This window comes from Hetaerina americana, unplaced genomic scaffold (assembly GCF_022747635.1).
Source record: "Hetaerina americana unplaced genomic scaffold, ioHetAmer1.1.p SCAF_2, whole genome shotgun sequence".
In the NCBI taxonomy this organism is placed as follows: domain Eukaryota; kingdom Metazoa; phylum Arthropoda; class Insecta; order Odonata; family Calopterygidae; genus Hetaerina; species Hetaerina americana.
Window position 1 is genome coordinate 48,148,356 of NW_027286763.1, and position 13,779 is coordinate 48,162,134.

Below are 13,779 nucleotides of genomic sequence, written 5' to 3' on the forward strand. Positions count from 1 at the left end.
ACCTTCTTTAAATTTAATTCTAATTGCAAAGTGTTGCACTAACATTATATAGCATCAAGGTTATCTGCTGAAGCTACTTTATCCTTAGGACCAAGGGTATCTATGGAAACCATTGAATCGTCGGCAGATAAACATATCTGTTGACGATAAACCATCGAATTAATCTCCTTAAGTAAAGAGGGATTAAAGGGGTCCAACACTTCCTTGGGGAACGAGCACCTTAAGTGATTACTACTGCATTAGAATTAACACCATCTGTGGCTACCAGTAGTGAGCGAACACTTATTGAGTATTTAATCCAGCCCAGGATATTTTTATCTTTGCAATAGACTTCAAGCTTTGGGCGTAGTTTACTAGGAGGTACTTTTTCGAATGATTTCCTAAACGAGAAAACTGTCCTCGGGAGCATTTCCCTATCCCAAGCTAAACATGTCACGACTCCCTTTGTGTAGGCTAGATAATGAGGTAAAATGCTGAATAAGAGTAAATTGTACAATTATAAAGAAATAACAACTGGCTGTGTTTTGCAATTGGGTCAGATGAAACGGTTTTTTAGAATTTGGCCAAGTTTTATTTCAAAGAACCAAGAGTTAAGCCTTGAACAGGAAACACGGTACCATAGCAGTTTTACACGATCGTGCTAGGATAGGTGTATTAGAAATTTTTGAAGTGGCTGCAGCAAGTATAATTCTAATCAATTTCAAATAATTCTAAGAATAAAGGAAAATTGACAAAACATTACAATTCTCCGAACTTATATTTTCGATTCGTCTCATTTCAAGCGTTAGAAAACGTGCTTAAACACATTTACATAAAATGTTTTAGTTCACTGTAAATAATGTGCATCGGAGTGGCACCCCGATTAGAACAAGAAAAGAACTTCTGCGTTAACTAAGAACAGCTGTTTAAGTATAAATTAGGTTAAAATTGACTCGTACATCCATTTCGAATTAATCTACTGAAAAACTTTGAGAGTGCAATGGATAACCTGAAGTGAAAGGTTTCCACATCACATGTAAACGTAGATACGTTCACATTTCTGTCTAGTAGCAGAAAGATCAGGAAACTTCGCTTTACGACCGTCATTTTAAAATGGTAATTCGGCTAAACTTCCATGGCGCTGCATCCGAGCCACTTCATAGTTCATTTCGCTGGTGACAATGGCGCTTGCAAGTAGGATTGTTCGTGTCAGCCAAGCTCTAAGGGGTGTTTCTGTCAAAAAATCAAGAAGTTTCTACACTTACAGCCCAGAGCCTTCGCAGCCTTTAAACCGTCAGCCGGAATGGACTACTGCCGACGAAGCTGTGAAAGTCATAAAGTCTGGTATGTGTTATTTTCCTTGGTCCTGTCACTTGAAGGGAGGTTTTGAAAACTTAACTGGTACTGCACATCTTTTTTTTAATGTGGATTCCTCTTAATTTTTCTTTTCCGATTTAAGTATTGCAATACACGTATCAATAAACACGCCCTTTTTATTCCGTTTTATGGTATAATTAATAGCGATTTCTTGAACGATGGTAGCCGTTTTGAATCAATTTTCAAAAATATACTCGTCTCAGTTTCCTGTAGGCTCACTTCTTTATTAATGTATTCCTGTGTTTCACAGCATCCAAGATTTTCCCCTAGGCGTCAGCTGTCATGCCTATGTGCCGGGTTTGCAGGCATATCATGTGTAGGGCGTGATATTTTTGTATGTATGCTAATGAATTGCGTACTGCCCGTCCAAGGTTCGTGTATGGACTGTGCAATATGGGCAATTACTGTTGCATATTATCACTAGACTTATTATCTCACATTCTCGCCTCGGCAATGGGGAAATTGGATTGGGGAATGTGCTATCAAAGCAAGCGTGGGACCTGGGTTTTTATTCTTCTGGCTGTAGTTATTTCTCGGGTTTAGGCTGCGATCAACTTTGTGCAGTTTGGGGTACATTATAATAGCAATAGTTCCTCGGATAAATTTGTTTAATTTAGGACCCCTAGATATCCGTTTAGAGCAAGATGATACTGCGTTAACTACTCCTTCCTCGCTCCCGATCATATCTTTATTTCTTCTATCCGGTGGTGAAGTGTTGATTCGTACGAATAGACTAGAATGACATAACTGAATGAAGTATTGCACTTGACGACGTTGAAAGTGCACCCTTTAACATAACTAAATACACATCGCCAATTCTTTGGAGAGACAATACATTTTATGGGAATAATTTTTATTTTTCCCCTAGTAGAGTTAGTAATGGCAATTGAATAAACTTGTTTCACCGTCGCTCAGACATACCAGCAATATTAGCAATTGTCCACTCCCTCATTCCTAAAGCGGAGGGAAAACCGTACCAACCCTAATGAGTGATGACGATTAAATACCTGAGGAGAGTTAATTAAACTTACTCCAAGCAGAAAGTTACAGCAACGCTTAGTGTAAGAACTCGTCGCCCAGCGTATTGTAGTCATACTGATAAGATTAAGCAGTTGAGGTATTTTTCTTGGCTTCAAAGGTCATGTTTGTTCAGCGGAATTTAACTCGAATGAATGCTATCGTTTGGAAAGGAAATCTTATAAAAGCAACTTAGCCGTACCGTAAGCTGCCGATGGATTTAGTCCACATTGAAATTAATAATCGCGCTGAATTAGTTGGTCGTTTCTTAGTTTTGCATTGTGCAGCAATCCCATCTTTATTTTGTTGACTTTTGGCACAGGAAAAATGTTAACAAGGTGAAATAACAATTTTGTACTGGAATGAGATGATTTAAACAAAGTGTAATTTGTAAAGGACCCACAAACATACACGTGTTTGTATGTCCTTATGTTTGTGTGTTTATGAACCGTAAACAAAGTAATCAACCCAATGGTTGGTATGGTAGGTGATAATAGAGTTCACCCAGTACTCAGCCCGACGGCGGGTGAAATTCACACATCAGGGTAAGGGGACCAGTTGCTTTTCCTCTGCCGGTTATGGTTTCCCAGCAAGATCTGGTACCCGTAAAATCACCTAGCTTGAGCGGAGCTGCAGGTGCCCAGAGAGGCTCTGAAATTTATCCTTTTACGTGTTCTCTATTTCATTTTGTGTTCAATGCCGTCCCGTCCAAATGCTATATTACTCTTGAGCGTGCTTCTACATCACACACATATGTTGAGGCATTCCTATTTCTGTTACTTGGTCATTATTGTACGTAGTAAAAATTGAGTTCCTCAATGGCTGCAGCTCGAGCACAATGCGGAGAAATTTAGCCGCTATTCAATTATTAATGGTACAGGGCGACGATGGGGGGTGTTTGTGTGCGGTTTAGTAACACCCGGGATCCCGAAATCCCGGTATGAGTGTTCTGTCACGCTTTTTCAAGAGTTTGAAATTCGTTTGGAGAGACCGTGTTAGTAACACTGCCTCTGCCAAATCTAAAAATTCACCTCGCATGGTGTTTGAAATTTATTGTCTCAGGCGTAACTTGATGGATTTTACTCGACATATTGAAATTAGAAATGAAAAGTTGCTTCTTTCATTTCGACCTCACATGATGTAAACATCCTGGGTGACATCTTTATTTGTTGGATGCATTTTGCCATAAAATATTTTGTTGCTGCCCTACTCGGTTTGACAATAATTGATTTTGTTTTATAGGTAATGCCATTTTATTTTTCTGCTGGGTCAAAAAATTAGCATGGTTACTTCTGACCGTCTCTTAAGGGAGCAATATGGACGTTGCGGAAGAAATGTAATGGGTAATAGTCCATTTTACCATGATTAGTTTGCTGGTTATGAATTTTTTTTGGGTATATTTGATGGGCACAATGTATGCAGGTATGCATGATACTCTGTCGCCAATATTGGTTAACATATCGAAATGATGCCAACCCACCATTATTATTGGTGCTTACGACGTGATACAACCACGGAGTATCTGCTATAGAGCCTCTGAATATTTTTCAACAATGTTCATTGATTCAATGTTTATTAAATCAATGTTTATTAAATCATTGCTGCCACAGTTGTAAAATTATTCGACTGTTGATATGGATCACAGATACAATTTTGAAGTGCAGCTAGTGGAGGGTATCTAATGCCGTCCTGTCGGCTTAGCGAATACTCCAAGGTCAGTTGCAGCATTGAGTTGCGTAGCTCTCCTGTGGTTTTGCAATCCTCCATTGGTTGGCTCTTTATCGAATTTACTTAGCCAAGAAACTCACTGCGGATGAAATGCTGTTGCAGAAGCTTAATATCTGTGAAGTACTTTGTTGTGTATCTATTCCATCTGATTTTTTGCAATACATTTGTAACCTCGCAATTATCAGGCTATGGGTGATAAGGGACTTGGTCCATGGGCGTAGTTTTGAACATTACTTTGTTTGTTCTGAATTTTTATTTTGGGAGTACGCAAAAAATGTATTGCATTTAGTACATTGGAAGTTATCTTTTTATAATTGGTAACATATTACCGCACGTAATTTATCAGTAGCACTCGCATGTATTTTCCAAGAGTGCATAGTGTTCGGTATTATCCGCGATCTTAGGAGGGCACCATGCTTATTGTTTGAGTGGGTACTCCTAGAGGAAAGAGAGCTAGCAAGGAACATTCCTAATATTGTGGTGTTCTGTTCAAAGTTATGGGGTTCTCGCACTGCTTCAAACTCGACGGCTGACCGGATGAGTTTGACCTTATTTCGTTTTTTAATTTTCATTGAGAGACTTCGCGATTTGATGCAGTTGCGGGTAATTTCACTTTAATTTTAAATCAATAAGGCATCGGACATCGAGGGACCTGGGTGACCTCGAGAAGGCGAAATATTTTCACACTACAACTCTACAATAAATCCTTTTTCCATTTCTCATTCGTCCCTTCATTCCATATGTAAAGCATGCCGATACCCTTCCTAATTCCTCACTTGCCTGTCGTTCTCCCCGCTGTTAGTCTTCAATATCCCATCGCCAATCAAAATTCTCTGTATCTATCTTTCCTGCCTCTGGATTTCTCCCTCTCCTCCACTACCCATGTCTAAAACTGCCTCGTTGGTTTTCCTTTCTGCCCATTTCACCTTTTCCATCCTTCTCGGCACCCACTCACAAATGAATGTGAATAGTTGCCTAGTTCGCCTCTTCAGAATTTGTCACGTATTTAAAGTGGACATTTTGGAGTTTTGGGCTTACGTCGTACCATATATGCGTACACAAACATACTTCCGTATACATACTCATCCACGAATGGCAGGTGATAGCGCTTCCAGGCTGACTCATCGCGTCACTATTGTTACCCAGTTTTAAAGATTGTAAATCCTAATGTTTATAATGGATAACAGCCGATAACTCTCCATGGAAAAGTCAACGACTCATCTGCTCGCTTGAAAGTGCATGCCGAAAGTTGAAGTGTGGAAAAGAAAGTAAGAGTTTTATGAGCTTCCATGTCGCTCACAGATCCCAATTTAAGCTCCCAAGGAAACGTTTATCTCCATTTCACTTCGTATTAAGTGTAAGAGCCTATTAGTTACTGCATTTGGTCGGAAGCTAATTCTGTGAAGAGCTAAAATTTCGTATTCGAAAATAGTTAGAGAAATATTCCACTGGAGAAATGAAATGTATTTAAAGAGAATAAATTGATAATGCATGCGTCCAAAATCCAAGTACTTACATATGATACGACTGGGAGTATTGAATAGAGGGTGTAAACATCCAAATAATTGAACTGGCAACAAGGTAGTAGATATTTGTCGTTTATCAATGAAACCTTGGTAGGGTAGGCGCGGAGATTAAAAGTCGTGTGAATGCTGGACAATTTGAATTTTGTGATCATATTGTTCATTTAATGTGGTGGATATGGGGGGAATGAAAGAAGTTTTAATTACAATAGTTGGAGAGTTAAGTTGAGAAATGTTGGGTGATGGGAGCGAGTGATTTGCATGCTTTCTTTACAGCCACACATGAAAGATAGGCGTTTACGTAGCAAGGTCACGTTGAGACGGATACGTATGAGAGTTGAATGACGAATCAGACGAGAGATGGGTAAATGGTTTGAGAGGAAGGGGTACCCTGAGAAAGTCGTGGGCGAATGTGGTCGAGGGGACTCGAGGTCGAGAGACGAGGAATATGTCTCAAAGACGAGAGATGTGTAGAACATAGTATACATATGTCAAGAGGATAAAAATACTTAAGGCAATGATAGTATGGAGTAATGGATTAAAAGAAAAACGTTCCAAAAACACAATTAAAAATAATACCTTCTTAGCTACACTTACCTTGAAAAGAAACTGTGGTGGATGAATGTAAGAGTGGACAAGATAAGGTAAATTTTTGGGTGTGACTATCGAGGAGAATTATCTATGAAATATTGTATTCAATATAGTTATTCCACCCGTGCTTACAGAATTATGTATTGCCTTCTATGGATTTATTCGTAAAAAAATCTTAATTACGGTTTTATCCATTAAAATATTGAAACCAAGCTGTCTGCTCTACGTAGGGTCCCTTTACTTGCTATCCTGTACAAGTAAATGCGCATACAAGGCGAGGGAAAAGTCATTTTTTTTCAATAAAAATTTCAATTATCATAGAAGATGATTTCATTCACTGTAAGGTTTTATCAGTCATAATCACATACTCATACTCTGCGTAAGTTTTATCGCAGTATGTTAGATAATTAACCTTATCACTTATTATGATTAGAGGATTATTGGCCAAACTTGTGAATAGATTCTAAAGGCATCGCATCTGATTTGAGTATACTATATATATTCAATCTCGCTGTTTCCAACGTTTGGGCCTCAAAAATATTTATACAATATAGTATTTTCAGCGATATTTGCATGTGGCACATTTGCTCCTTGGTAGACAACTCGTTCGGAAAGTGTGAGGGGCCCAGTTTTAGATCGAGGATGTATTATCCGTGGAAATTTACTTATTCCATGTGTGCGTCGATAAATGTTTTCCCCTGTTTTTCCTTTCCTAATATCAATCTGTTTTTAAATCTTCTAGTGCGTTAGATAACCATTAACACTGTAGTCAACCCTAAAGGTCGGTTTAATAGGTTGTGGTAGAGTTCACCCAATACAGCGGCGTGTGAAATCCACATCAGGGTTGGGCAACCATGTGTGCCGCCGATGATTTCCCAGAAAGTTCTGGTACCCTAATAATCACACAGCTCGGGTGAAGCTCAGGTTGCCATGAGATGCATGCCCGGAAATCAAACCCAGGCCCTCCTGTCGGCAGTCCAACGCTCGAGGATATGTGCACCCCTATGACGTGTCGGATTGCGGTAATTTTTACTTTTGTTTCGTGGCACAGGATTAATTTAAGACGCACATTGCACAAAAAATACCATTCATTGGTCGTATGAAATTGACTTAGTCTTCCTTAACCCTAGTTGGAATCGGGTTGGTGCGGGGAGCTATCGTAGGTTACTAGCCGAGTTCGAATCCCGGCGGCGGCAGAATCCCTATCCATGTGTGGCCGCTATATGGGGAGCATTTCAAGTGGACTAAACTGTCCGTCTGATGGGGCTTAAAACTGTGGACCCCTTGGAGTGTTTTATTAAGTAAGAAAAGGCAAAGGCTTTAGCCGGGTTACGCTCCATCTACTACGCCCCCCATTTCTGGGTATCCTATCTTACACCACATTCCAAATGACGAAAATGGCCTCGGTTGTTTGTTAACCCTGGTAACAATTTTGTCTAAATTTCCCCCAAATAAAGACCTATATCTATCAATAACTAATGCTACTTAATCCAAGCTGTAATACCGTATTTGTGTATTTTTCTGTCCATCAGGCGACACCGTTTTCATCCAGGGTGCGGCGGCGACCCCTATTGAGCTCGTCTCGGCGATGACCAACTTCGGGAAGGCGAACGGTCTCAAGGACATTACTGTATGTCACATGCACACCGAAGGACAGGCCCCTTACACCGAACCTGATTGCCAAGGTAAGTGTAAGATGGACGTTTGTCTTTCTTCGTCAGCTAGCTGTTTATAGTGATACTGCAATGTAGCCCACCAACTATCACCAGAGGCGTGTGGCTGATAGGGAGATGTTATTTCGGATCCAAGGTGGACTACGCTCAACAATAGGGAATAGGGTAAAAAGATAAGGGAAAGGGAGCGTGTGCGAAGTGAAAGAAATGCTTCAAGAAAAGGAACAAACTTTATTGCCTAACACGTGTGTAACGTATTTTTACTCGAAGTCACAAGTTGTGTTGGCCAAGCTATCGCGGAGGCCAATGAGCAATTGAGTTTTTACGGTTGAGTTTGTTTATTTATTTGATTCATCATATTAATTACCGAAGGTAGGTGTATGTGTTTGTTAGGAGAAACTGAAAGCTTCAAATAGAGAACTCCTACGATTTTCCAAGGGACGTGAGTACAACAGCATTGGTCGTAGTGTATACCGGCAATTTCCTCAGAATTAATCGCCCTGGAATGCTAATGACCTTGAGCATATTGACAGACCGGGAGAGAGAATTTCCCTTTAATGATGCGATTGCAGATGCAGCAGAAACTGGATGGCTTAATAGGGTGTACTCTGTGAAAATTCCAAAAATATTTCTTAGAGAAAATTGTATTTTTCGTGAACGAATCATGAAAACAAAACTTTCTTATTCTATATGAACGGTTTATGCTAAAATCAGGATTTATTTGCTGAGAAACTATTTCACGCTGTCTATATTCGAAAATTTGTTTATGAAATAAGGCGCAGTAGATCTTATAATGGCGAAACCCAGCATCTTCCGTGCTTGTAACAACTCTCAGTGCTTAGCTAATTACGCAAACTCGAGGCTAGCCTCGTTCAAGACCGTCGCGCGTGACTGCGTTAATACGCGTCCTGAGATGACCTATCAAATGCACTTGTTGTCGCATTGAGATTGTTCTCCGCGACTACTACCCCTGTGCAATTGGGAGGTGTTAAATTATTTGCAAACAATTAACTGCAAAGTGTGTGTTCATGTTGAGGCAAAACGTGGACGTTTGCCTTCTTGCAAGTCGGTTGGTGCCCATTGCTGGCAAGGTTTGGTGTAAAGTGAAGTATCACACAAACTTTTCCCCCATAAATCAAGTGGTTAAATAAATTAAATTATCTATGAATATCTCCGTTTGTATGGCGTTTAAATTTGTCAATTGATGGAAAAATATAATTTATTAAATTTGCATAAATGATTCTTCTCATAGCTCAGGGCAGAGGTGAGGAGAAAGGAATATTTAAAATTTGAAATAAGTCATTTATTTGAACCATCATTTTTCGAGTTTAATATGGAAAAATTAGTAAAGTAGAATACATACTTTCGCAGCCTTAAATCAGGATTATCTTTCACTCTGTTTTATTAATACGTATGTTTTCCAAAATTTCCCCGCATTAATCCTTAGGGACCCACCCCGTAGATAAGGCTCTAGCGATGGGGTTGGTGTTATTAACGAAGAGATAAGTCCTTGCTTTGTCCTATGTACTTGTCTCTTGGTCTTTCTCGAGGGACTAACGAATCCATTGTGCCTCAAGGTGTGTCCAATTTAGTTTGTCGTTAGCTGAATATTTCTCCACATGGTCCTATCCTCTTTTTTTCTTCTATGTTGCTCCTTGATTTTCCGGTCCATTTAATCTTCAGCGTTCTTCTCCTGCAACATGTTTCGAAGGACCCTATCTGGTGAAATTTTTCGGAGTTCATTATCTCAGATACTTAGTGTCTCATGCTTGATAGAAACGTTTTGATGAAATGCTTCCTTGTTTGCGACCTCGGGTGATCTTTGTGCGTAGAAGTTCCTTCATCTTCATGAATGACTTCTTAGCCTAAGCTGTTTTTCACTTATTGTCGGTCGAACTTCTTCCATCCCATGTTTTACTCCTTCCCTGGTAGATGAAGTATTCCTTGCCCTAGTTTCTCTCCTTGAATCGTGACATCTATCTTCAGCTTCTCTCTTCCAAACGCAAGGATTTTGATTTTCTTCTGGTCGATTCTCATGTTGTAATCCTGGAGAACTTGGTTCGTAGTATTCAGAGTTACTTCGAGGCGTTCTGGCGTTTCTCCAACTGCAGCGATGTCATCTTCGAGTTGGAGCATGTCAATTCGTTCGCAATTCACCTTGACACCTTTGGTGAATAATTCTTCCACTTAATTTGTTGTATCTTCTAGATGTACGTTGAATAGTTCTGGCGAGAGATTGCACCCTTACCTATCTCTAAGAAAGTGGAATCGCATCTTGACTTCACCGTCGTCGTAGAGAGCATGTGCATTCCACATTGTTAATTTAGAGTTGGAAATAATAGCGTTTAGAAATCACATTTTCTCGGCAAGTTTTCGATCTTCGGTTGATTTAGACAATTCAAATCAAATCGAAAATTCCATTCTTAACGATCTAGTGCGATATTGTGTTACTGGATGTGCTTATGTATAGTAGTCGACCTAGATTTCCTCTTCCCAACATACTCTCCCCTCTAAGACCTCTCCCTGAAATGCACTCGTTATAATTAATGGTTTCTGGCGTAACTTTCATTTATTTATAATGCACTCGTTGTATGCCTGGTTTGGTTTTTATATCCTTTCCTCAGAGGAGAGTGGAAAATTATTGCATAATCATCGTACAGCAAAATTAAGAAATCTTGTGTGGATTTTCCGTACGCACCCCTATGAACTACAGTCATTTGTCGAGAGATTTTAAAATAAACTAGTAATCAATAAGCCTCATTTTCGTGGTAATTTTTCGATACCTTTCGCCTAGCTGATTAAAATAATTGCACAATTATTTATAATCTGTTAGAGACCCTCAAAATGTTAATTTTTTAACATCTTTGTCGGCATGCCGAACCTCATTACCTCCGAGAATGTATATTTGTGAAAAAGTCATCCGTTACTATTCCTAGCGCCTTGTCGACTTTTTTAATTTCCACGATGTTATTGACGAGGCACGGTATAGTCAAATGAAAAAGCCTGCGCAGGCTTAAAAATACCGAGACACCCTGGTGTGGGTGAAGGCCATTGGAGAAATTCGATTAATCCTAGGGCAGAACACCATTGTATTCAACCTTATGATGGGATTTTTGAATGAAAATGATTTTCTATTCATTATATTATGATATATAGTATTATACTCGTATTTTTAATTTTATTTGCAATGCGTATGCAATGGTTTTGTTTTAAGCGTTTATCATGAGGTATTTAATGACTTTTATACACATTTGAACCGTGGTAAAAAATTATCACTCGAAAATCATTCTTTTATACAAAGGCATTGCTTTGTGTGCTCCATTAGGTTCTTTTACTTAATCGATCACTACTCCAGCGTTGCTAGGATCGCACTCGTTCATTTGCATGATTTATCAGAGTTGATTATCCGTCGAATATCTGAGAGAATTCATGTTCCTTCTTTTTCCCTCTCCCACCCTCTCATCCCATCTCACTCACGATTTCCACCTTCCTCTCTCTTAATCCCCTTTCTACCGCACTTATCCGCTCCTCTTCCTCCTCCTCCTTAATGACGCAAGCGCGCACATCTGTTTCCACGAACCTTCTTCTGGCGGCCTCTTCATTGCCAAATATCTTTAGAACGTGTTGGAGCATTAAGCCTTGGCAGGTGATGCTCTCCGTTCGGTAGAGTTCTTCCTTTTATTTGGCGTGTACCTCATCACGACCATTCCAACGCGTCAAAAGTTCAGCAGTTGTGATTGTGTCAACCAAAACTGAATGAATTAATAAAAAATGAATTGAAAATACCGCAGTGGTGGTGGCATGGCCGGATGCCATGCGAAAATGTACTTATTTGGTTTTTTTTCAGCGGTCATCTTTTATTTGAACTTGGTAAATGCGGGTGGAGGAAAGAATGTATAGGTCACCAGTGAAGGCACTTGCGAGACGTTCAACTAAAGGGTTGAGGTTTATCAGGAGAATTAAGGGAATAACAAACAGCCGAGTTTTTTTTTCGCCCCACTACTTCCTAATTTTGGCATTCCTTCATCCTACGTACGTAAATAATGACATAAGATTCAGTTGGCGGCCCATATAGCTATAATACCGTCACGGTCTACTAGATAACGCTACACGTTGGGGCTTGTTCGAATTATTCATTAGGTTTCATCAAAATTTTAACTGAGACGGTGGCAACTATTATTTATTTAAATTTTATACTCAGTTGTATCAAAATAGTCATTATAATAATTGGTAATTATGCAATTTTCATTGTCATACCTTATTGTGCAAAAAATGATTTTGTGCTCTTGTTAATTTAATGCGCAATATATTTGTGGTACACGTCTCGTTGATTTTACTCCAGTAGTGTCTGTGGGAACCGTTGTATATTGAAGCAAGTTCAGTTCGCCTACGGCAACGAGGATTTAATGCGCCCCCTGCCTTGGCTTTATGGTTTCACCTGAAAAATCATTAGCTGAGACCTACTAGGATGCAATGCTATAGGAGGCTTAATGGAGAGTGCTCGTATTGTTCCCCCTACCACGTATACATTACACATAAAAATTAAAAATACGCATCAACCTAAAGGGGTGTTTGATAGGTGAAAGTAGGGGTGGCAGTTACTTCCTCTAGTAAAGATACATAACGTTATATTTTGTACAGTAATTTGGACAAAAATTATTGAACAGTCCTCGTATGTAATTTAAGGTTACAAGGTCATCGAAATAAATGGCACAGTTGGTAGGATATAACTGGCAAAAGAAGGTGGGGATTTAAAAGGGTAGCATTAGTTGACGGATGGATCCAGGAAAGGGTTTTGTTTGCAAATTTAATGGGTAAGACTGTTGGGGCGAGTCTCGAGAGCGATTGTGGGACTCTTTATCAGCGATCTCTATTGGAAACATTTCCTTAAACCTTGTTTGGATGAGCTGCCCAGTTGCAGAGATCACTTCATTAAAATATATGTGTAATCAATTCTAGATAAGTAAATGATAAGCGTAACGCAATGCCGTTAAATGTGTATATTTACACTTGACCTGCCCTTGTGCCTTTATGAGCGGCTCGAAGTAGTGGAGGAGGTCACGCCGTCGTCCATCTGAAAATAACGCAGAGGGATCGAAGCTGCCTTGTGTTCCCATTCCTCGTTCGCTGTCAAGAGATGGCTCGCAAGAACCACTTACGATGTTCGCTCGGGATATATTGATGCCAGAATCAATGCTTGGGTTTTTCTCTTCCATTGAGTATGGCAAACGAATAGTATCAATAGGCGTGGAGGAATAGAATATTTTAGTGCTCATCGTTTCCTTTCAACTCCGTAGGTATTCTCTTGGAATAACTTAAAAGAGTTCTCCCACGCCAGTTGACGTTTTGACGCGATTGTGCGTACGTAGCTCGGACCACAAAGAAGAAAGATGCCGCGACGTGTCTTCAACGTCTAGGAAGGAAGTGTGGTTTTGATGTTGGCGTAGTTGAAGATAAACCCCGCATTGCAGTGGTCGACTTTCCGCCCGCTGCACCATTTCCGAATTGGGCCATTCTGTCTGCATTCGTGCCGATCGTTTCGGGCCTCAACTATTTGCCTCATATTCTCATAGTATTTGTACTTCTATATTTGTATCCCGTAGAACCAGTCGTAATGAGCTTTTTCCTCATTTGATTCTGGTCGCGGCGGGTATCGAATGATAAGCCTCGGTTTACTCACTCGGACCGAGGGCGGTTTACTATATGTCCTCCCTCTTGACGCTCCCTATTAGTTCAGTGACCTGTATTCGGGCTCGTGCATGCAAATACAGGCGCTCTCTCACTGTTTATGTATGTATGTATATATATATATATATATATATATATATATATATGTATATATATGTACACATACATATATATATGTATATGTGTATGTATATATATGTATA

At 39.7% G+C, this 13,779-nt stretch overlaps 1 protein-coding gene across 1 annotated transcript in view; it reads left to right on the forward strand.

Annotated features, from left to right (window-relative positions):
• The first annotated feature begins 1,152 nt into the window (after positions 1-1,152).
• The window catches only part of LOC139688435 (succinyl-CoA:acetate/propanoyl-CoA:succinate CoA transferase), a 61,461-nt gene continuing 48,834 nt past the window's right edge, over positions 1,153-13,779 (forward strand). Inside the window, exons 1-2 of the mRNA XM_071586008.1 lie at positions 1,153-1,323; positions 7,748-7,900. Of these exons, the coding sequence (XP_071442109.1) occupies positions 1,161-1,323; positions 7,748-7,900 (316 nt within the window). The 5' untranslated portion in view covers positions 1,153-1,160. The remainder of the gene's footprint in view (positions 1,324-7,747; positions 7,901-13,779) is intronic.